The sequence below is a fragment of the Stegodyphus dumicola genome, chromosome 2 (assembly GCF_044657685.1).
Source record: "Stegodyphus dumicola isolate Sdum_Otavi_A_Nest chromosome 2, ASM4465768v1".
Lineage (NCBI taxonomy): Eukaryota > Metazoa > Arthropoda > Arachnida > Araneae > Eresidae > Stegodyphus > Stegodyphus dumicola.
In genome coordinates, this window is record NC_140769.1 from 26,420,845 (window position 1) to 26,442,895 (window position 22,051).

General features: G+C 32.6%; 1 protein-coding gene across 2 annotated transcripts in view; it reads left to right on the forward strand.

The window, feature by feature from the left end:
- IntS3 (integrator complex subunit 3) overlaps positions 1 to 22,051 on the forward strand; it is a 136,938-nt gene that overhangs the window by 26,391 nt on the left and 88,496 nt on the right. For both annotated transcript variants that reach the window (XM_035353568.2, XM_035353569.2), the window contains exons 3-7: positions 9,562 to 9,645; positions 13,895 to 14,008; positions 14,122 to 14,206; positions 15,356 to 15,422; positions 17,198 to 17,339. In XM_035353568.2, the coding sequence (XP_035209459.1) occupies positions 9,562 to 9,645; positions 13,895 to 14,008; positions 14,122 to 14,206; positions 15,356 to 15,422; positions 17,198 to 17,339 (492 nt within the window). The remainder of the gene's footprint in view (positions 1 to 9,561; positions 9,646 to 13,894; positions 14,009 to 14,121; positions 14,207 to 15,355; positions 15,423 to 17,197; positions 17,340 to 22,051) is intronic.

A 22,051-nucleotide genomic window follows, 5' to 3' on the forward strand; every position in this document is an offset into this window, starting at 1 on the left:
TATTTATATTGTGGTATTCGTATACGCTTTTTAAAGTTTCTTTTTAAAGAATAAATTATATTAGTTTGCTGATTTTTTTCTTTTGTCCCCCTCTCCAGCTTTTAAAGAAGTTTGCCCATAACTGGTATAGATATTCCTAGGCATAATAAAAAAAAAAAAAAGAAAAAAAAAGTCTGGTGACTGAATATTAAAATAGTATAACAGTTTTTAAACTAAAAATGCTGTTCAAACTCATTCTAGCTTTTCAAACAATGAGAATCAAGTGTGGCTAAGTGTAGGGGAAATTATTACAAATTTTTTAAGTATCTTATGGATACTTAAAATAATATGATAGGAATGCCATGAAGGAATTGTACATTATCTGGACTTTACAGGATATACAAAGCAGGGTATGATACGATAATGAGTAGAATTTCAGAGTGATAGCATTGATTAAACATTTTCCTCTGAACTGTGGCATTAATTGAATAGTAGAGGGTTCTAGTGAAATGTTAAATGTAGCATTTTGTTATCTGGCAGCAGTAAACTTTTCACCAGATTACGTCTTGCTGATTACAAAGAACCCAATAAACAAGTTACACCCTTTGAATAGTGTCCAAGAAGTCTGCGAGAAGGATGATTTTCATATCGTTAAGTTATAGCTTCTGTGAGGCATAAGGTTTCATCCTTCGTGGAATGAAATTAGGGGGCTCAAGAGAATGACCAAATGCTATGTCAGTAGGCATCTCATCTTAAATGCCAATGACAAATAATGCAGCTTCATCTCAACAGCATCCAATCATAATTTTGGTGGGTGTTGGGGTAATGCATCAGAAGTTCATTATCTACTGTGCCATAGTTCTCATGCATTTATGCCTTTGTGCAAGATGTCCTTGATGTAAAACCATCAAAGCCTGTGGCTTTAATAGGTGCATCAACATAGCCAATTGTTTGTCAGTTAGTAGTACATTATTATCTCCAACGAATCCCATTTCAATTTAGAGCTGAACCTCATCTTCCAAAGTGCATTATCCAGAAACATTCAAATTCTCTCTGTATGCAACCGCTGATAGTCAAGAAGTTATGAATAATCATGGCATGTGGCACTACTGGCTTCAGAATTTGTTGTATGCCATTGCCATAGAATAAGTGCTGCTAGTTCTCTGTCCTGCTTTAACGGTATTGTCTGGTGCTGCTTACTCTCTGTTGATGCTCTGTGGTATGTTGTTATTTTGATGTTATTTTATTTATTACCCACCACTGCCATGTGACTCTCAAGACCAGATAAGAAGAGAAGTAAACTTCGAATTTTTTGGTTTTAAAGCAGAATGGAGTGCGAATTAATTTATCGTAGATTGAAACTTTTATAACTGAAAAACCTGTCTTATCGAATCATGCAATAGTTCCAATCAGCAATGGAAAAGTTTTATTAAAAGTCAGAAAAATTGCTCACAACTGTTATTGAATGATGAATGACTATGAAAATTAATATTTGCTACAGATATTAGGGGCTATTTGAATGAATTTAAAATTACGGTAGAAAACATTGCTGATACATAAAATGTACAAGGACATTTCTTTATTTCAAAATCCATTGAAAACTGCGAAGCTTTCCTCAGACTTTCAATTAGAAGTAAAAAATGATGATCTGGAAAAATAATAATAATAATAATAATAATAATGTTTGAAGAAATAGATCTTACCCAGTTCTATACATGCCTTTCAGAAGATAAATACAGTGAACTAAAATCTTATGCATTAGGATTTATATTTGTTTTTGAAAGTATTTATCAATGTGAATTTAATTATATATTATCTCGGGAAAAAAATTCATTCATCACAATTATATGAAATTTAACTTGTTCTATAATATATATATATTAATAAATAGAATTTTTTTCAATGTGTGTGTGTGTGTGTGTGTGTCAGCAAAATGTGTATAAATGTTATGTGAAAATATCACTTTGAAAAGAATTTTTTAACTTTTTTCTTTGGCCTGCTGAGTCTTAAAATTTTTTCTATTTGGCCCTTTCAAAAAAAAAAAAAAAAAAAAAAAAAAAAAAAAGTTTGCAATGTTCTATAATGGTCATTTTATCAGCTAAGAATTCATGGTACACTAACTAGCAAATGTTTCATCAGGGAAGTTGTGAAGCCTGAAATCTTTTATTCATCGCATTCCTGGAGATGTTAACAAGACAATGCTTGCCCACATGGTGCTAGAAATGTTCATAACTTTGTAATTAGGTACCGTTTCTTTTTCTTCTGTAGGTCATTACTTCACCAGACATGTCATCCATTGAACATGCCTATGATTTCGCGGACTAGCAACTCGCTCATTATATTCATCCCATGGGGCATACAGATCAACTTTTGGGGGCTCATATAGAAGCAATGTGAAATTCTTTAAGTACACATTTAAAACCTATTTAATTCAATGCCATAATAAGTGCAAGCTCTTATTGCAGCTCATGACAGCTTTGTACTGGTTTTTGCATTTAATTTTCTTATATTGCTCTGTAAATTTAATCATTACTTGGTATTACTGGAAGTAATATGTGCAACAAATTCATTTAGTTCTGACAGTTTCTACATGGTGTAGCAATTTTCATAAACTGTTATAAAGAGATTCTAAATGTTATGTTATTTCTAAATGTTGTGGATTTCTTGACAGGAAATTTAGAGAAACTAGGAGTTGAGTTGTAAAATACAGGTGCCACTAAAAGTTAAACAATTAGATTGTGGATAAAGGATCCTTTTGTTTCTGTGTATGTTGCAGGGAGAGAATGCTTTCTATTCCGATGAGATGTACAAGCCTACTAAGGAACAAGCATGCACTTGAAAAAAAGACTTTTTATGCATGAATTATTAGAAGGCCTTTTGTTGTAGGTTGCAAACAGATGTGGTAGCTTTGTTAAAAAAAAAAAAAAAAAAAAGATCGACTTGGAGCATGTGGCATTTGTTGTTTAAATGGTCCTTAGACTATATAGTGAAAAAATAGGGCAGAGAAACTTCTACTGGAATTATTTACTGGTTTAATTTTAATTGCTATGTGGTTCACTCCTATCTGATGGGATGAAGTGTTTCTGTTTTACAGATACTTAGGGAAATGCTGAAAGATTAAGATCCCTGTGTTGGATTTCAAAACAATGTAGTTTGTATTTTGCATTTACTTTAATTTTATACTTATATAATTTTACAATACTTATTACTTTTACTTTTTGGCCACTAATAATTGTTGTTAGTTTGGTTTAATGAGAGTGGCAGCAGGGCAATTTATAGAATTAGGAAAATATGTTTCTGTAGTTTGTTAGGCTTATTGAAGATTAATTGTATGTTATATACCTGAGTGATGTTTTATTAAATAAATGAATACTTAAGAATATAGTTGTCTCTTTAGAGTCCGTGATACACTAGTAGCGTAATAGTTTGAACGTGTAAGTGAACATTTTATTGGTACCCTCGGCGGGACATAAGAGACGTTAGTTTGGAATTCTAAAGTATAAAAATGGAAGCTAAAGAAGCTATTAAACTTGAAAGGAAGATTCACAGAGCTGCTTTTACAAACGCCTTCAATGTTTTAGAAGAAATTTTAAAGAAAAGTGAGATAAATTCTTCTGAATTACAGTCGGAGCTTAATGCTTTTGTTTCGAAAGTTCAGCATTTGGAAGATACACATGTACGTTATCTTACCACACTGTCCGGAAACGAAATCGAAACGGAATTCGATGTTATTGAAGATTATCGTGACAAGGCTGTTAGAATCGAAACTAAAGTGAAAGATGTTCTTCAGAATCTACAAAATGTAAGTACTTCAAATTTAATTTTGAACGAATCTGTTAATGAGAATGTATGTAAACATACATTTAAACTTCCAAAGCTTGAATTACGAAAATTTGATGGTGAAATTAAGGAGTGGTTATTTTTTTTGGAGTCAGTTTGAAAAAATTGACAATGATACTACGATTTCTTATAGTGATAAATTTCAATATTTATTACAAGTGACTGTTGAGGGTTCGTGTGCAAGGGAGGTTATAGAAAGTTTTCCCCCTCCATCTCCTAATTATCCCAAGGCCATAGAATGTTTGAAGACTCGTTTTGGTCGAAATGACTTGCGAGTGGAAGTTTATGTGAGAGAATTGTTGAAATTGGTCCTGAGAAATGCAAATTCTAGTAATTCCTGTAATAACTTATGTGCATTATATGATAATATGGAACAACAAATTCATGCTCTGGAAATCCTTGGTATCACTACAGATAAAAGTGCTGCATTGCTTTATTCTTTAGTTGAATCTTGCTTGCCTGAGGATTTTTAAGAGCCTATCAAAGAAGTGCAAATGATGACCATGGTCCAGACCCAAAATGTAGACTGGACAGTTTATTAAAATTTTTTGAAATAAGAAGTAGAATCCGAAGAACGCATAAGTTTAGCTATGGCTGGTTTTGGTTTGAAGAACGAAGTAACCTGTGGGATTAAATCTATTAAAACTGTTCACGATCGGCCATCAACAACAGCAAGTTTGTTGAGTACTGATTCTCCCGCTGAGAAGTGCATGTTTTGCAACAGAAAACATGATTCATTTAATTGTTTTAAGGCTCCAAAAATGACAATTTCTGAGAGGCAAAATATCTTAAAAGATAAAGGGCACTGCTTTCGCTGTTTAAAGGCTGGTCACTGTGCAAATAAATGCAGGAGTTCTGTTAAATATGCAATTTGCCATAAAAATCACAGCGTAATTATGTGTTTAAAATTGCTTAAAAATAAAACAAATGTTAAGAAGCCTATGTTAAACAGCAATGAAAAAGAAACTAGCAAGGAAGAAAGTTCTGTAAATCTTTCTAGTATTAGCAACACACCACAAGTACTTTTGCAAACCCTGAAAGTAAAAATAATTGGAAATAATTGTACATTTTGTGTTCGAGTTTTATATGACACAGGATCGCAAAAACCATATTTAAGGAAGGATTTAATTTCTATTCTAGGCCTGATACCATCTAGACGACAGATTTTAAGCCACGCCCTTTTTGGAGGAAAACGAACACCTGAAAATGTGTATAATATCTGCAAAATTAAGCTAAGAGTTTAGACGATAATTTTACTTGTACTTTTGATATTTATGAGCAAAATACAATTTGTGATGCTGTACCTTCTGCCTTAAATGGGCCATGGATTAAAGAGCTCCAGTCTATGAATATACCATTTTATGACACTGAAGATTCATCAGGGCCTATTGATCTTTTAATTGGTGTAGATGTGGGTGGTCGACTTTTTGTGGACAGAAAAAGGGTACTTTCTAGTGGTATTGTAGCCATAGAAACTTATCTGGGCTGACATTGATCGGTAAAACATCAATGAATGCTGAAATTGAAGATACGGCGATGACGGTTGTAACAATGTTTGCGAAAGATGCCAATATTTCTGACCTTTTTTCCTTAGACATCTTAGGAATATCTGATCCAGTCGAAGTAAAATCACGAAAGGAAAAGAATTTCTCACGAAGAAATATTTTCAAGAGACTCTACGAATCAAAGATGATGGGCGGTACGAAGTTGCCTTACCATGAAAAGACGATCATTTGGCTCTCCCAACCAAGAAAGATATAACGCTAAGAAGACTTGAAGTCTCAACAAAAAAGCTGAATTCAGAAAAATTATTTGATACCTATGATGATGTCTTTAAACAATGGGCTGAATTGGAAATAATAGATGATGTCACAGATGCGCATTCACACCTTCCTGGGATCCAGAATCCAGCTAATTTGCCTTCTCGAGGATGTTCCGCTAGACAAGTGTTATCAAGCAAATGGTGGGAGGGACCCACTTGGTTATTAGAATCATCATCTAACTGGCCTGTCACAGAACAAAATATTGATGAGCATTCTATAGCTAAGGAAAAGAGAAAAACAAAATCTGATGAGCACTCTTCTATCTGATCTCTAAGTTACTTAAACACTTGTAGCCGCAAAACTGATGAAAAGAAAAATAATGGATACAGACATTACAGATCAAGTTGGTACAATTATTATTTTTCAAGCTATGACAAAGTGATATCATCGATTACTTGGATAAAAAGATTTATCTATATGCAAATTCTTCGTGAATTATTGGCGAGTTTTCTTTCACTGAACTGACAAAATATAAAGTCAGAAAAAAGAAATTGTGGCCCCATTCAAATATAGTTGAAATGTACATATTTTGCTTTTGCTGATCAAACAGCTTTGCTTCCTGGTGCCTTCACCAATTATCCACAAGTCTTTCCTATTCATCTTCTGAGTGATGAATGTGGTAGAAATATGACTGTTTCTTTTTATGAAGAGATACAATTGCAATTTAAAAGAATATTTGAAAGGAATGGGTGTTTCTGGTCACAGAGCATTGCGACTACTTACTCAGCTTTTGAAGATTTAGTGCACTTGTTTCAAAATGATATTACTCATCAAGATTTAAAGACTGATAGTACTTTATTAGATTTCCAGTACGGAGCCTCCTCTCCTAGACTTGCAGTAACTGACTTTGGATGCTCTCTTCAAGGCCTCTATTTGGTTTAAAGCCTCCTCTCCTAGACTTGCAGTAACTGACTTTGGATGCTCTCTTCAAGGCCTCTATTTGGTTTAAAAGGTGGAAATATACCATTAATGATACCAGACGTTGTAAATTCTGAAGCAGGTCCTTTCTCAGTGATTGATTATTCGACATCAGATTTATGGACACCAGGAATGTTAGCAAATGGAATATATGCAGGAGCCAATCCTTTTCGTTCAGTAAATTCTTGTTTGAAAAATGACTCGTATGATGAAAGTGATTTTCCTTCTCTTCCATCAAAAGCACCACCAGTAATACAGAAATTGGTCAGAAGTATACTGCATAAAAACCAAGAGCGGATGACAAGTCAGGACTATCCAAAAACTAGACTTATAAATGTTTGGACTTTAATTCAGTTCTTGTATGTTTTTCCATTTAAGTTTTTCTTTAATATTTCAAATAGGTTAAGTTGTTTCCCAACAACTTAAGGCGGGAGGATGTTGGATTTCAAAACAATGTAGTTTGTATTTTGTATTTACTTTAATTTTATACTTATAATTTTACAATACTTATTACTTTTACTTTTTGGCCACTAATAATTGTTGTTAGTTTGGTTTCATGAGAGAGGCAGCAAGGTAATTTATAGAATTAGGAAAATATGTTTCTGTAGTTAGTTAGGCTTATTGAAGATTAATTGTATGTTATATACCTGAGTGATGTTTTATTAAATAAATGAATACTTTAGAATATAGTAGTCTCTTTAGAGTCCATGATACGCTGGTAGTGTAATAGTTTGACGTGTAAGCGAACACCCTGTTTTAATTTCAACAATGTTTAGTGCTTATGAAGTATTACAGAGAGTCTATTCCAAAATAATATTAGCGTGATAGAGAGGATGGTTCCTCTCTATGAACAGTAACGAGCAGTATTTAAAAAACTGTCAATGACTGTTAGAACAGATTACATTAATTCACTTGTAGCCTAAACCTCCGTGTGTTATCCTTCAGCATCACATAAGTTTGTTTTAGTTTCTGGATTCAAAGTCTGTTCATGTAAGTACTCTTCACCTCCTTCTTGTGGTGTTAATATGTAAATATCTACACTGGTGTGCAAAAATTAAGGACGAAGTCGAAAAATTAGCATATCAGCTGAACGAAGAGGCAGAGCGGACAGAAAGACCAATCAGGAGATTAAGTAAGGTGATGTAGGTAGCACATGCGCAGATATGCAGGTGGGCATAATGGGGGAGTGTCTGAGTAGTATAAAGCATGTTGTCGGTGTAAGATCAGTATTTCTGGCAAAGAGATTGCACGCCGTATAGCAGTTAAAATCACACCGAGTTGCTGCCTCAGCGAGAAATGGCAAATAATCAATCTGTTAGATGACATCTGGATGCTTTTACCCGAGGTCGAATCATTGGGAAGTTGGAGGAAGGCCGCAGTGTGACAAGTGTGGCTGCAGAATTCGGAATTGCTCACAGCATCGTTTCACGACTTTGGAGACAATTTCAAACTACAGGAACAGCTATCTGGGCGTTTAGTAGTGGTCGTCCACAAGGAACCACACCCACAGATGACCAGTATATTGCCTTACAGGCCAGAAGAAACAGGCGGGAGACACATGACACAGGTGACTGGACGACCGATATCGCGTTTTACCGTGGCCAGAAGACTGCACGGTGGTGGTCTGTTTGCACAATGCCCTGTACGGTGTGTACCTCTAACGCCTGCCCATCGGAGAAGGCGTTCTCTGTGGTGCCAGGAACACCGGAATTGGAGAGACAATGAATGGGGACAAGTACTCTTTACAGATGAGAGCAGATTCAGTCTGAGTAGCGATTCTCATCGCATACTCATCTGGAGAGAGCGGGGAAGCCGCAATCATCCCTCAAACATCATTGAAAGGGACAGGTATGGAGGTGGCGGTGTTCTCGTTTGGGGAGGCATCATGCTTGGTAGTCGTACAGACCTTCACATCTTCGTCGCAGGTTCAGTCAACGGGACCCGTTATTGTAACAAGATTCTTCTTCCATATGTGCATCTTTTTAGATGCGTTATGGGTCCGCAGTTCCTCTTCATGGACGACAATGTACCATGTCATCGCACAGTAGCTGCCGAACAGCTCTTAGAGGGTGAGGATATTGAACGTATGGATTGGCCGGCACGATCTCCGGATCTCAATCCCATCGAGCATGTATGGTATTTTCTAGGCAGACGCTTGGCAGCTCGTACCTTACCACCAGTAACGATTCCGGAGCTTCGATTGGCGCTGCAAGACGAATGGACAGCAATGCCTCAACAACTCATTGACACCCTCATTCTCAGCATGGGCAGACGCTGTGAAACCTGCCTAGCCAGTCAGGGGAGATCATATTCCCTATTAAAGACCGGATGTTTCTTGCTGGACACCCATCACAGGGATGTTTCGGCCTTCAGTCTGCATGGCGCTCCATGCTACTTTTTCAATAAAGCTTCTTTTTATCCCTCTGATTTCTCTTTTAGTAAGTGTTGCTTACATTACTCATGTCCTTACGTATTGGGGATCTTACGGTATTAAATGTGTTGATTTAGAAAGCTTTTGTACAAAGTTATATTGAAAAAACCGTCTCGTCCTTAATTTTTGCCCACCAGTGTATTAAGAAGTTTAGCTCTGAGATTAGGAAGTCTTTATTTGTATATTTATTTTGAATTTACTATGTCAATATACTTCTTAGAGATATATGTAAAAAAAATGAATATTTTTGTCACTGGGATTCTGCGATTCTATGACAACACAGTTGGAGAATTTTAAACTGTATTATATAAATGAACTTGAGTTAAATATTTGCAGTTGTATTTTGATTATGCAAATTGTTCATGTGGAGAGAAAGATTAAAAATTTTTAATTCCTTAGTTTTGTGATTAATTATACGGTACCCAAAAATCACACACACCACAAAACTAGTGTGTATAATTGGGGGGGATGAAGAACTAATTATAAAGGTATTTCTAGTTTTAATTTGCTATTTATAATATTATCATTTATTTATATTTCTGTGTGTGTCTCATTATTGTATATTTTCAGGTATGTAAAAATTCTCAAAGTCATGATGATGTCAATCTGGGTCTTTTAATTGCTATTTTAATTGATGCCAGCAATGGGCCAAGGGTAAGATATTTTTTTATATGGTGGCTTCATTGTGAAATTCTGTCATTTGCTGAAAAATATCTAAAAATGGAGTAGTTCATATCTTTTTATATATTATAAAATTTTTGAAAGAAATTTCATCTTTAACTTAAATAGTAGTTACGATTAAAGCAATTGCTTATGCTAACACCTCCATTTGAAAGGAGGCATGTGAAAAAATTCTTGGTTATTTTCTGATTATCTGCCACCCCCTTCATTCAGAAAAGTGTTCACAAGGCAATGAATGCACTTTGTTGTCAAAATAGTTATGCGGCAGCTCATGATGTCAACAAAATGTATGTATGTATGTATGTATGTAGACCCAAGGTATCTATGCGAGTGTAACCCTCCAAATTTAATGTTTTTTTTATTTTAACTGATGTTTGTGTGTTTGCATGGAGTATCTATTTCTTGTAATGAATCATTATGAGACTGTGGAGTTAACCAGCTGTTGGGGGGGGAGAACATTGTATTTTTCCTGAAATATGATGGTTTGGCCAATGATAGGAAATGCACAAGTTCACATTCCATGATACTTTAAGCCTTTCCAGCGCAGTGTGATCGGTGTGAACACACCAAAAATATTCCCTCTTTAGACACTGAAATTAATCGATAAATATCACGAAAACTACACTAATGGTTACTTTTAATCTCTTTTATGAATAATATATGGCAGCACCACACAAGCAAATCATTAACATTGACCTATATTCTGTTTTTAAAGACGCTGATTTTTCAAAGAAATGTTTCAGATTTTTTTTAAATATAAAGAATATGAATGAAAAAAAAATCTTTATATTATTTTGTTGTTCATGTGCTAATCTGCCTATTCGGTATTACTTTTAATTTTTATCTTTGAAATATTGGATATAGTGAAGGCTTCAGTGTATGGTGTGATCGAACTGAACACACTGTACTGGTAGCACCTGTCATGTGGGAGTGAGTCATAGAATCTGATCGCATGCTTGAAACATGGGGGAGGCTGAGGGCGCAAATTTATTTACATATTTTTTTTATTCTTTTCTGTTTTTGGTTTTAAAGACCCAGGTGCTTAGTTTTCACTTAGCTATTTGATTTTCAGTGAGAGCAGACCTTTTTTTTCTCTTGCTTTCATCATGCGTAGTTTGCTTAGTTTTGATATCTGTAGATTTTTATTTGTATATACAGTCAAAAGTTGTTAATCCGGACTCGTCGGGACTTCGGCGATTCCGGATTATCGATTTTTCCGGATTATAGATCATCAGTTTAAATCTCGTAAGATGGCATGCAAAAATTCTAAAATTAAAAATACAAAACCGTAATTTATGAAATAAAGAACAATTATGATCTAAAGGGTATCAAAATTTGCAAAAAGAAAAAGCTTAATATTTATTTGTTTACTTTATTAAACATTTCTTTCAATGTAAGTTGTTTAAGTTTTGCTTCGTTTCATGTGATAATACTTTCTCTTTAATTCTATTAAACAGACATAATTTCTTGTTCAGTTACAAAGTTCCGCTGTTCAAGTCCTATAATTGCTGTGTCGAGAACACCGACTAATTTGTTAATCGAAATTTTTTCGTTTTCACTAACCTCTGTCACTTTCTTCGCTATCGGAAGCGAATTATAATGATGAGGAACTTGTTTTAAGTCATATCAAAGATGGAGCACATCGAGATGAAATACTAATTTGGTAAGGAATTATAAGCCAAATAAAATAAAAACATCTGCTCTGAAGATAAGGATAGTGCTGACAGATCAACTTCCAATTCATTACGCGCTCGCTGCGGTGTCCCCCCCCCCCCCGAGCAGCGTGAAATTGATAAACAGATTTCGGATTTCAAAACATACTTTCGCTTTAGATCCTTTACATATTAACAAATATATATAGGAAATTCTATTTGATATAATCGAAAGTTTAAGCTTACTTTTATAAAATTGCTCTTAAAGTCTGCAAAAAATAATAAGCCGGATCCAATTCGAAAATTAAGGAACAACGCAATCATCAACATTAACTGAAATAGATAATTAGATAATTTTAGCTTATACGTCCATTATACATAAAACGCGCACGCGAAAACGTATTCTGCACTTGCGCACACTCATATGCGCAGTCGTAAAAGGTCTTACGCGCACGCGTAAACGCCTATGCGCATGTGTCAACGCAGAGCATGCGCAGAAAGTTTTTAGTTTTGAGGTCCGGATTATAGATCATTCCGAATTATGGGTGTCCAAATTAACGACTTTTGACTGTATATTTAAGAATTATTTTTTCTAGTCAATAATTGATTGTAAATATTATAGTATTTTAATTATTTTTCTTATAAATTTTAAAATTTTGTAAATGGTTCAGACAGGCCTCGGCATTGCCGAAGCAAAGAGAGTTTCCTTTTTTTTCTCCAGTTTTTTGGGGGGCTAGAGTAGCAGGCCTCCCCGTGATGCACCCTGGATTATGCTAAATCTGCTACAGAGATCAGATTCTACTGTTTTTAAATCATAGACAAAGTATTTTACTGTAATACATGCATGCTTCACAGCAATGCTCACCTATCGCAGCTCGTGCGGCTGAGTGTGTTCGCTTCGGACACCCCCCTTTAAATGGAAACGGTTTGTGCAATCTTTGTAAAATTATACCTGCATACTTTCCTAGGCTTAAATAGACTGCCTACAATTTTTTTGGTAAAATTCCAACTTTAAAAAGTAGCATGTCGGAAAGGGTTAATTCTTAAATGATTAAATTTTATGAAAATGCAATGTAAAAAAGTGCAAGCGAAGTGTCAGAATGTGGGATTGTTTAATTCTCAATTTTAAAGCAAAAACAGATTGTTAAGTGCATGCACAATGCCAAATTTTTGAAACTCTTTGATGTTTTCTTAAGCTGTTTCAAGTAGTTGTTGGGCATGAACAATAAATACATTGAGAGAACATTGCCCAAAAAAAAATTACAGTAGGATTTCTTGAAAAAGATAAGTGTTTTATTATGGATATTTTCTTGCTTTCTTAATTTCGTTGATTGATAACTCTTTTATGGAATTAGTGCAACACCATTTTAAAAATGGCTATTATTATTATTGCCTTTCATATATCAGGTTGGTAAAAAATTACTTGGCCATAAGTTGATAGTTTTTTGGGATATGAGGTGTATAGTTTTTTGGGATATGAGCTGTGCATAATCAGAAATTATGATATTCCTCCCCCCATATATAGTCTTTGTTTTGTTAAATTTTTGCCGTATTTTTAACCATAACATTGTCCATATTAATTTATCTTTCCATTTATGTTATTATTTGACCTTCTTATGCTTTGTATTGAAGCATTTTGATTCACATTTGGGTTTTGCAGTTTTCATAAATTATAGCAGAACTTGTACTCGTGTCATGCATAAATAACAATTAGTAGTAAAGTCATGTGTTGTTAAATTTTAGTTTAAAATGCTTTTAATTGCTTTAATGCTTTTGCATATAGAAAATTATTAAGCTTTTGATGTACATTCTGTTCTAAAATGTTGTTTTCTCTCTCTTTCTGTCGCTGTATTTTGAGTCCAAAGGGCTTTGTCCCTGAAGGACTATAGTTTTTGTTTTGTGATTTTGCATCAAATCACTCTGAATGTCTATTTCACTTTTCAAACTGTTGCCACCAAATATTATTGCCCTGTATAATATTTGAGGAAATTAAACACTAAAGAATCTGCATAAATGTATGTATGTTTCTCGTGTTGTGAGAAAACAACGATACCTAGAGCCATTAAATTTTGAATGATGTAATCCTACTGCGAATATGGGCATCTGGAAGCCAAAATTTGAAATTTAGAATTTATTTTATTATTGATTTCATATTTTGTAAAACTTTAATGAATTTTTGATCAACAAACTCGAGAATTTGAAAGCGAGCAATGGCAGCGTTATACAGAAAATTCATTTCTATCTCCAGCGCTTGAGACTGTGTATCGGAAACTCTAAAGATATGCTGAATTAAAAATTATTTTGCGATATTCCTCTTGAACTGAATTTTATGTTTTAAGTGCGAAGAACATGATGTTTAATTAATAAAGGTAACACACAAAATGTTAAAAAAAGTCCCTTTGGATGTATTTTCTTTTCCCTTTTTCTTTTTTTTTTTTTAAATGTGTGTGTGGGGGGGGGGTATGTATGTGCTGTTTAAAATTCTTCACTTTAATTTTTCTTGATGTAGAGTTCTATTTTAGTGTTTGTATTTTTATAAGCTCATTTTGATATTTTTTCCTTCCCTACAGTATTATCGTGATTTAACTTATCTGGCCCGTGATGGTTTAAGTTTAGTTCTTAATCATTTAACTCAAATAATTCTGGACAAATTCAACAAACTACAGGAATCTTGTAGAAATCAAGTTAGTCATTTTATTTTCATAAATTTTAGTTTCTGTGTTAATATATCTGAATTTCTGTATATTTTTGTTTTCTTGATTCTCATGGAATTAAGATGTGCCTTTTTATATTTTAGCTAATTTGGCTTATAAAAGAAATGATTAAAAATTCAGTAACTGCTGTAGATGGTTTATGTTATCATCTTCTTCGACAGATTGCAGGTTTGTACTTTTCTTTTTTCATTTTATAAAATTCTTGAGAACAGGTGCATTAAATTTTTTCCAGCTAATTTATTCAGAGTAATTGCATAAATGTTGGGAATGTTAAAATAATTGGGATATGATTTATATGATGCTAAGAACATGTTGCAGTTTAAAGCATTTAATGTTTATATTAGTTTAAAAGTGCCAAAGCAAGATTTTAACTGAAGACTTCAGCATGTAAACATTTTTACAATACTTTGATGAAAAAATTAGTCTAAATTACCAATTATAAGCATATGTGTTTTATATTTTCTTTCTTTTTTTAATGCTATGAATATTTCATTATCTATCATTTTTGTTATAGACTTCTATTTTGCTCATTTATTTATGTCTGGGCATTAAAGAGTTAGATTAGGGCTTCTTAAAGTTTTTTGAGTCACGACTTCTTTTTATCATCGAGATTTTTTTCACGACCCAAGGACCCCATAATATTTATGAACATTTTGTGGAACTCCATAAGCATTGCGAAAATCTGACACACGCGTGAGTGAAGCTGTCAGTTTCTTCACGTGTACTGTAATATACTATTGCAGTTTTAGGTCATTAACATTAATTTCTAATTTTAAGACATAGAGCAATGTTAAATCTTTAAATGAGTAATAGAGAAAATGACAGCGTCACGTGCAAAGTAAGTAAATTGAACGTTTATATTATAAAAAGAATGTATCGAAATGTTTTTGATTTTTCTTTGTATTGTCTTATTGTTATCTATTTTCTTTGTCTTGTCTGTATTGTCTTATCATTATCTATTTTCAAATACATTGTGTAAAAATATTTGGTAATTATAATGTAATAAGTTAAAGAAATATCAAAACTGGGGGTCGCGACCCACAGTTAAAGAAACTCTGAGTTACACGAATACTATAGATAATACTGTATTACACAAATATGTGAAATGTATATTACTTTTTGTTATGCTTCTCTGTAGTGTGGTTTTAATGCATAGCATATGTGCATGAAAAGCTAGTAGTTATAGTTTGCGTAGTATAATCATAATCATTATTCTTCTCATACAAAATCTCGCAATTAAATCACAGTTTATGCATTTTAATTATTTTTATTTAATATTAATGGGCAAATAATCACTTTTATCTCCCCTCCAAACAGGTGGAGATTTATCTGCAAAAAATGTGTGGCTAGCAGAAGCCTTACTTGATATTTTCATAGAAAACAGGTACTTTTAGTCATATAAGCATGTTTTAAAATATATTTTGTTTCAAAAAGCATAAAATGATATAAAATAATGGATTTTCAATTGTGGTTTTTCACGAATTGCTGCATTTTTGTCCCATTTTTTTGTTTTCTGCACTCATCAGTATCAAAGATAGAATTTTATTCATTTGAAACAGTTGTTACTTAAATTGTGAATGTCAAGAAGCACTAATTTTAAATAATTCAATTATTTTGAAAGGTGTTTTAAGTATTCAGTACAAGCTACCAGATTGAATTTTCATCAAATTTTTAATGTTTAACATTGGTAGTCAACATTTTAGAAAATAAAATGTTTATATTTTACGAAATGTTTTTTGAAAGAGGTAATTTAGAAATTTCACTGGAGAAAAATACAAGTTTTAGATAATTCTGTTTTTAGTGCACCATTAATTCGAACATTAGTGAATAATGATTTATTGTGAGATAGGCCATAAAATAATTATGAAGTATCATGTTTGATGTTTTGAGCAAATTTACAATATAATCAATTACAAGAAAACAGTGAGGAAAATTTGTTGAACAAATAATTGGATATAAGGAAAAAAATGGGCAGAAACAAAATACCAGTTTTAGACAGGGTGTATGATCTAGTACAGTTATCAACAGGGAAAGTCTGCAGTTTTCTCTCCTCTCTTATTGCCTTTCCCCTTCAATCAAAATTGTAATGGATGTGGCCAAAAGTTATTCAGATTGTACTAAATGCTGTAAAAATATGATGTATAACTTTACAATAAAATTAATAACAAGTGGAGGGAAATGTTTGCATATTTTTCCTATTTGTAAACAATTAATATGATATTAATTATAAGTAACTAGTTAATTGGACTAATTCTTTAATTGGACAGAATTATAAGTATATAGGGGTCAGAATGTGACAAAAATATTGATAAAAGTTTATGTATAATCTTTATTAATGGAAATATTTAATATATAGTTATAATATATTTGACCATCAGCTATATGAATCTGTTTCAAGTAAAATTTTTGTCCTTAATTCAAGTAACATGACTGTTTTTATCCGAATATGAGAGTTGTGTCATTTGGTGTATATTAGCCTAAATATTTTTTTTAATATTTTACTTTCTTTAATGATGTAAGCATCTTCTTTATGAAAAGAGCTTTATGAAAATAGGTAAATAATTATAAAAATTTAGCTAATAAATGCTATTTAAATGCAATTTTTCTTGAGCAGACATAAAAGGCTATGCCATTCAGAGGCTTAATAATGAGTTATTGCAGATGAAATAGCCAACAATGAGCAATTTTAGTTCAGGCATGCATCCGCTAACCTTTTTGATGATATGCCTGAAAACAAATACTTAATAATATGTCATTAAGTTTTCCCAATTTATCTTTCTGTACCAATGTAAAGTGTAGTATTTAATTAGGTAACTTGTCTTTTCTTTCGTATCAAAGTCATGCTTCTTAAATATTCACCTACATCATAATGTTTAAAAAAATTTATCCTAACATGTAAGGGAAGTCTTATTTTCAAGTAAATATAGTATTTAGTTGTTTAGTGTTATGGTGTATTTTGACTATGTTATGATGAGCCTGACAATTAAATTCATGCAATTAGGAGATTTCCCTTTAAAACATTAATGTTTATCTTTAAGCATTCAACATTACACATGTGTTTGTAAATGTGTTTCAGGCTTCTAAAAAAATGTATGTATAAGTATCAAAGTTACATAATTTTGTATTTTCATTAAAATTTTAATTTTTCTCTCCCTACAGAATTTGGGTAGAGAAATTTAGTTTTCTGATTGCTACTATTGTGTTCACATACCTTCGACTAATAGTGGATCACATAGGTCCTAAATATGCAACCTTAAGGCAACGAGAAGTAGATTTTTGCATTTCATTATTGAGAGAAAGGGTAAGTACATGTTGCTGTAGCTCTGTGTTACTAGTTTGCTGGCAGTTATTAAATACAAATTTGGTCAAAATTTATTTGCTCTTTAAAATTTACTTGATCTGGTTAAAAGAAAGCTGCATATCAATTGATTAAGTTACTTTAAAAAACATTTGAGACTCAGTGTAAGTATGGACTACTAATCCTTTTATTGTTGAAAATATGTTATAGTTTTAAGTTATATTCGCTGTTAAATTTTGTGTTCTAAAATCTCAAAAACTTTACTGACATCTTCAATTCATTGAATAAGTAGACATGACCTAGAACTGTGTCAGGAAAGCAGAGTGGTTGTTAGGCCATTAAATTCTGTATTTTGCCAAAATGTTCTCATTGGAATTGGGTTTTTGTATTGGGATATTGTAAGGAACTGCTAATACAGCATCTTTGATTCTTGCAGCACAGCATGTTATATAAGCAATATGTGCCCGACCGAGATAGTGGTTAGTGACTCTGACTGCCCGGGTTTGAATCCCGGCGAAGGTGTGGATGTTTGTAAATGTGTCTGTGGAGCGTGGGGGGCACTCTAAATATACTAAGTCCTCTCGAGAGTTTGGTGGTGGAAGACTGTCAGACCTATCCCCGCTGGGGTGCTCTCTATCAAAATTGCGGATGGAAATGCTCTTGCCAACAACAGGTGCAATCTTGTACTCCTTGCCACAATGAATTTCGGGATCTTGTTCTGATGTTACTGTCAGGCAAGTGAAATAATAACAACAATATAATCAGTAAAGATTGTATGTTTTCTGTTAGCATTGTGTACTTGTTATAAACAGCATTTTGCATATTTTAGTTTAAAATAAACAGCAGAAATTGCACTATACTATAAATTTATTTTACATTTAGTCATTTTGACTAAAAAAATAGTTTACTTTCTCCAGATAACTTTCTTTGTGATATTTAAATATTTGTTTTGTTTTTAATTATCAAGCCTGCATTTATCCTTTACATGAAACAATACAGATTTCAGTATGTATGTAGAGAATTAGGCTGCTGCCAGAATCATTTGTGTAAGGTATGACCAACGAAAGTAATTTTTCACTTTCATTGAACACTGATTAATCATTTTTGAATTCCTGTTTAAAGAAGATTTGACAGACTGTTGCTCTCAAATTTTTAAAAATTAATTCAATCTCATCTTTTGTAATATTCATAGCTTTATTCTTTACTGCTAATAATTTCTTGTTAGCAATTCTAGTTTTCTCTGTAATGATTTCAGATTGTATTTCAAGAAGCTTTTGGCTAAACTGACTTTGTGTTATCCTAAATACAAAAGTAAAACTGGAGCGAGTACAAGATACACACTTACTGATAAGAATTTAGATTGACAGCATTATCAAGCTCTGCATGTGTCCTAAGGTCTAAGATTATATTTTTTTTCCAAGTTCTAGCTATTTTGAAAAGAAAAGCATAAAGTTTATTTAGCATAATTATGTATGTATTTAACATCTTATGCAGTCAAGTCTTGGTGAAATGTCGAGTAGCTGTTTTGGTTATGTGAAACTGGATGCAACCATTGAGAAAGATGAAAACCATATTTTACTGAGCAGAATGTTCTGCATTTGTGTGATTTCCAAAAATATGCATTTTCTTTCACTGTGCAGTTGTTTTCAATACTGCCAACAGGAAGTGTAGGAAATGATTACAATAAAGTAAAATAATTAAGTCTACATTTAGCAGATATTACTTTAATATTCAGCTTTGCAGCTTATATTTTCTCAATGTACAGTTCATCTTTGAAATTATCTTTTTCTTCATTCAGATTTCAGTAATTTGCTGTAAGATATTTTATAGCTTATTTGTGATTTTACTGTGCATGTTATATGTGAATTGAAAGTGATGCCATTGGTGAAATTTTGTTTTATTGGTAAAATCTCATAATTTGGAAAAATATAAACTAATTGCTAAGCATTGTTGGGTGCTTGCATATTAATGCAACCACCTTGGTGCAGTGTGGCACTTTTTACAGATGAAAATGTAGAAGTTATTAGGTGCAACTTGATGATTTTCAGCCCTCTTTTTAGAAAGATTCCTAAACTATTTATGTTTATCATAAGTCAATAAACATAATCAATATAAGAAAACATATTTTAGTAATTTAAATTACAAATTTTAGTTATTAAATAAGGATTACCTGTTGCATTTAAAAAATAAAATACTTAAGTTGTTTTTCAAATCTTTCTGCAATTTGTTTGCACTGTCCTTCTTCCAAAGTACACCGCAATCTGTTCAGAGACTCAGCTTTGTGCAGACCTCAGCAACGATGGCTAAATAGGAATTTCCTTGTTGTCTTTTTTAGAAAATTTTCAACAAAGCTATGTATTCCTGCAGATATTTTACTGCGATTTCTTCCATTGCTGGCAGATTCCACAAGCTCATGTTTAAAAATTAAATTTAAGGTAAAAAATGTCATCTTTTGAATGAAAACTGTCAGAACTTGGAATACAACAAAAAGTAAAGCATAAAAATGGCAGAGTTGCTTGACTGAAAGATTGTTATGAGCGTGGTTGCCAGAGTTTGGCATATTCTGAAAATTTGGTGACTTTTACTTAGGTGTTGCGTTAAGTACCCATTGTTGTATTGGAAATAATTTTTATGTACAAGCTGTGAATGCAAGATAATGCTTGCATGTTTTATTGTACTTGATTAACCAGTTATAAGCAGACAGAAACAGTAAACTATCGTTATTATGTTAACAATTTGATAAAGCATTGACAGTTTGGTTGTCTGTTTCTTTCTCTTAAAAAGTGAAAGCATCAACATTTTCATGATAAATATACTGTAGGGTTTTTTGTAGGGCATTTCTGTGTGACATTTAATGTATATTGCAATTAAAAAATTTGGTGACAAGTATCATTATGAATGACGGAGTTGGTTGACTGAAATAGCAGTCGCTATATTCCTCTATATCCATAGTGGCCATTGCTTGACCACTATGAATATAGTGGAATCTCAGATCATGAACACCTCACTTCATGCAAAATTATGTGAACAAAGAAACACCTCGGAGAATGAATGGCGTGTTAAGTTACGATCATTAAGTTAGCGACATATGCTTTTGAGAAGTATTTGGAGGTAACCTCTGCTACATATTAACATTCAAGGACTCCTGGAAACATCATTTTAATATTTTCCATTGCTGAACTGTCATTAACAAAACCTTGCAGCAAGTAATTTGCAGAATCATGAACTCAGTCTGAAGGAAATAATTGCCTGGAGGAATTATCTGAGGAATTGTCTGGAGGAAATAATTGGGTTGCAGGAGGAGACTTTGATCATGTAGCACTTTTTTATCAGCTTTGATATTGTGTCTCAAGGCAAAATTATGAGCTAGGAAGTTAAAATTAGAGCATGGGAAAGATATTATGCAGCCATGAAAATAAACAAGAAAGAACTACTACAATTTCATAAACATTAAGAAAAGGTGATTGCGGAGGAAAAATCTAATTCTCTAATCCACAAAAATTTTGCATAGTAGGATAAAGTACAAAGTTTTCACTTAAGAGTATCATCTGATTCTACAGTATAAGCATTACAATGAGAATGCCAGGTTTTATTTTGGAAACATTTTAAATCATATGTAAGAACAAATCATGATAAATTTTGAGGGAAACAGAAAGCCAGCGAGTCTCAAGATGAGTCGAGTGGCACTTGGAGATAATGTAAAGACAAATGATGCCTTGAAAGACAATAACCTGATATTTTTTGGAAGAGAACTTCACATCTAATCAATAACTTCTTCCTCATCATTTTCCCACTCATGACATCTATTTTTCTTTGTACAAGTCTAGTTTAATTATGTTTTTATCTGTTATATCTGTTTAATGTTGTGCTTATCTTTTTTATTTTATATTTAATGATTACCTGAGTTTTGGCTTATGAATTTGCCCACAAGATGCTGTCATAGTTTAAATCAGGGGTTCTCACCTTTTATACCTCATGCATCCATCCTTTTTACCACTGCTAGTTTATTTCCTGAATCGTTTCCAAAACTTGAAAAATGCATGCAGATTTATTTAGATTAGTTTTAACAGGTTTTTATTAATCAAACAACAAAAAGTATAAAAAATAATGATAAATACCAAAACTTGAATAAAATTAGTTTTTTTATGTTGATAAACTAAAACTAAATTCTGAACAGCTAAGTAAAATTTTGACTGCATTCACCCCTCAAACTATGAAATCTTCCCTCTAGTTGAGAACCCCTGGTTTAAGTAAACAATTACCTGTGGTCCAGGCATGAGCTAATCCATTTTACATTAATTCCTGTTTGGAAAATTATTTGTTTAGTAACATTTCTATTACATAATTAATCAACTACTGTTGATCGAAATTGTCAGAATCCTCTGACATATGCAGGTTCTATTTATATTGATTTAAAAAACAAGAAAATTCATTTACCTGTTCTGATGCATTGTTGAATCTGACGTGATGTTTCAGCTGGCAATCTTCTTTACAGAAAAACCACAATTTAATTTTCTTGACTCATATTTTATTTACATAAAACATTCAAAAGGAAAAAATTAAGATTTAAATACATTTTCTTGTACAGCCTCTCTTTTTCTTTTATGGTTGTACGAAACAATTTATCCGTCCATCACACGGATTCGAAAATGAACTATCCGCTCTTTACAAAAAGAATAATAAAAACAAAGTTTTTATTTCTCTCACTAATGGAA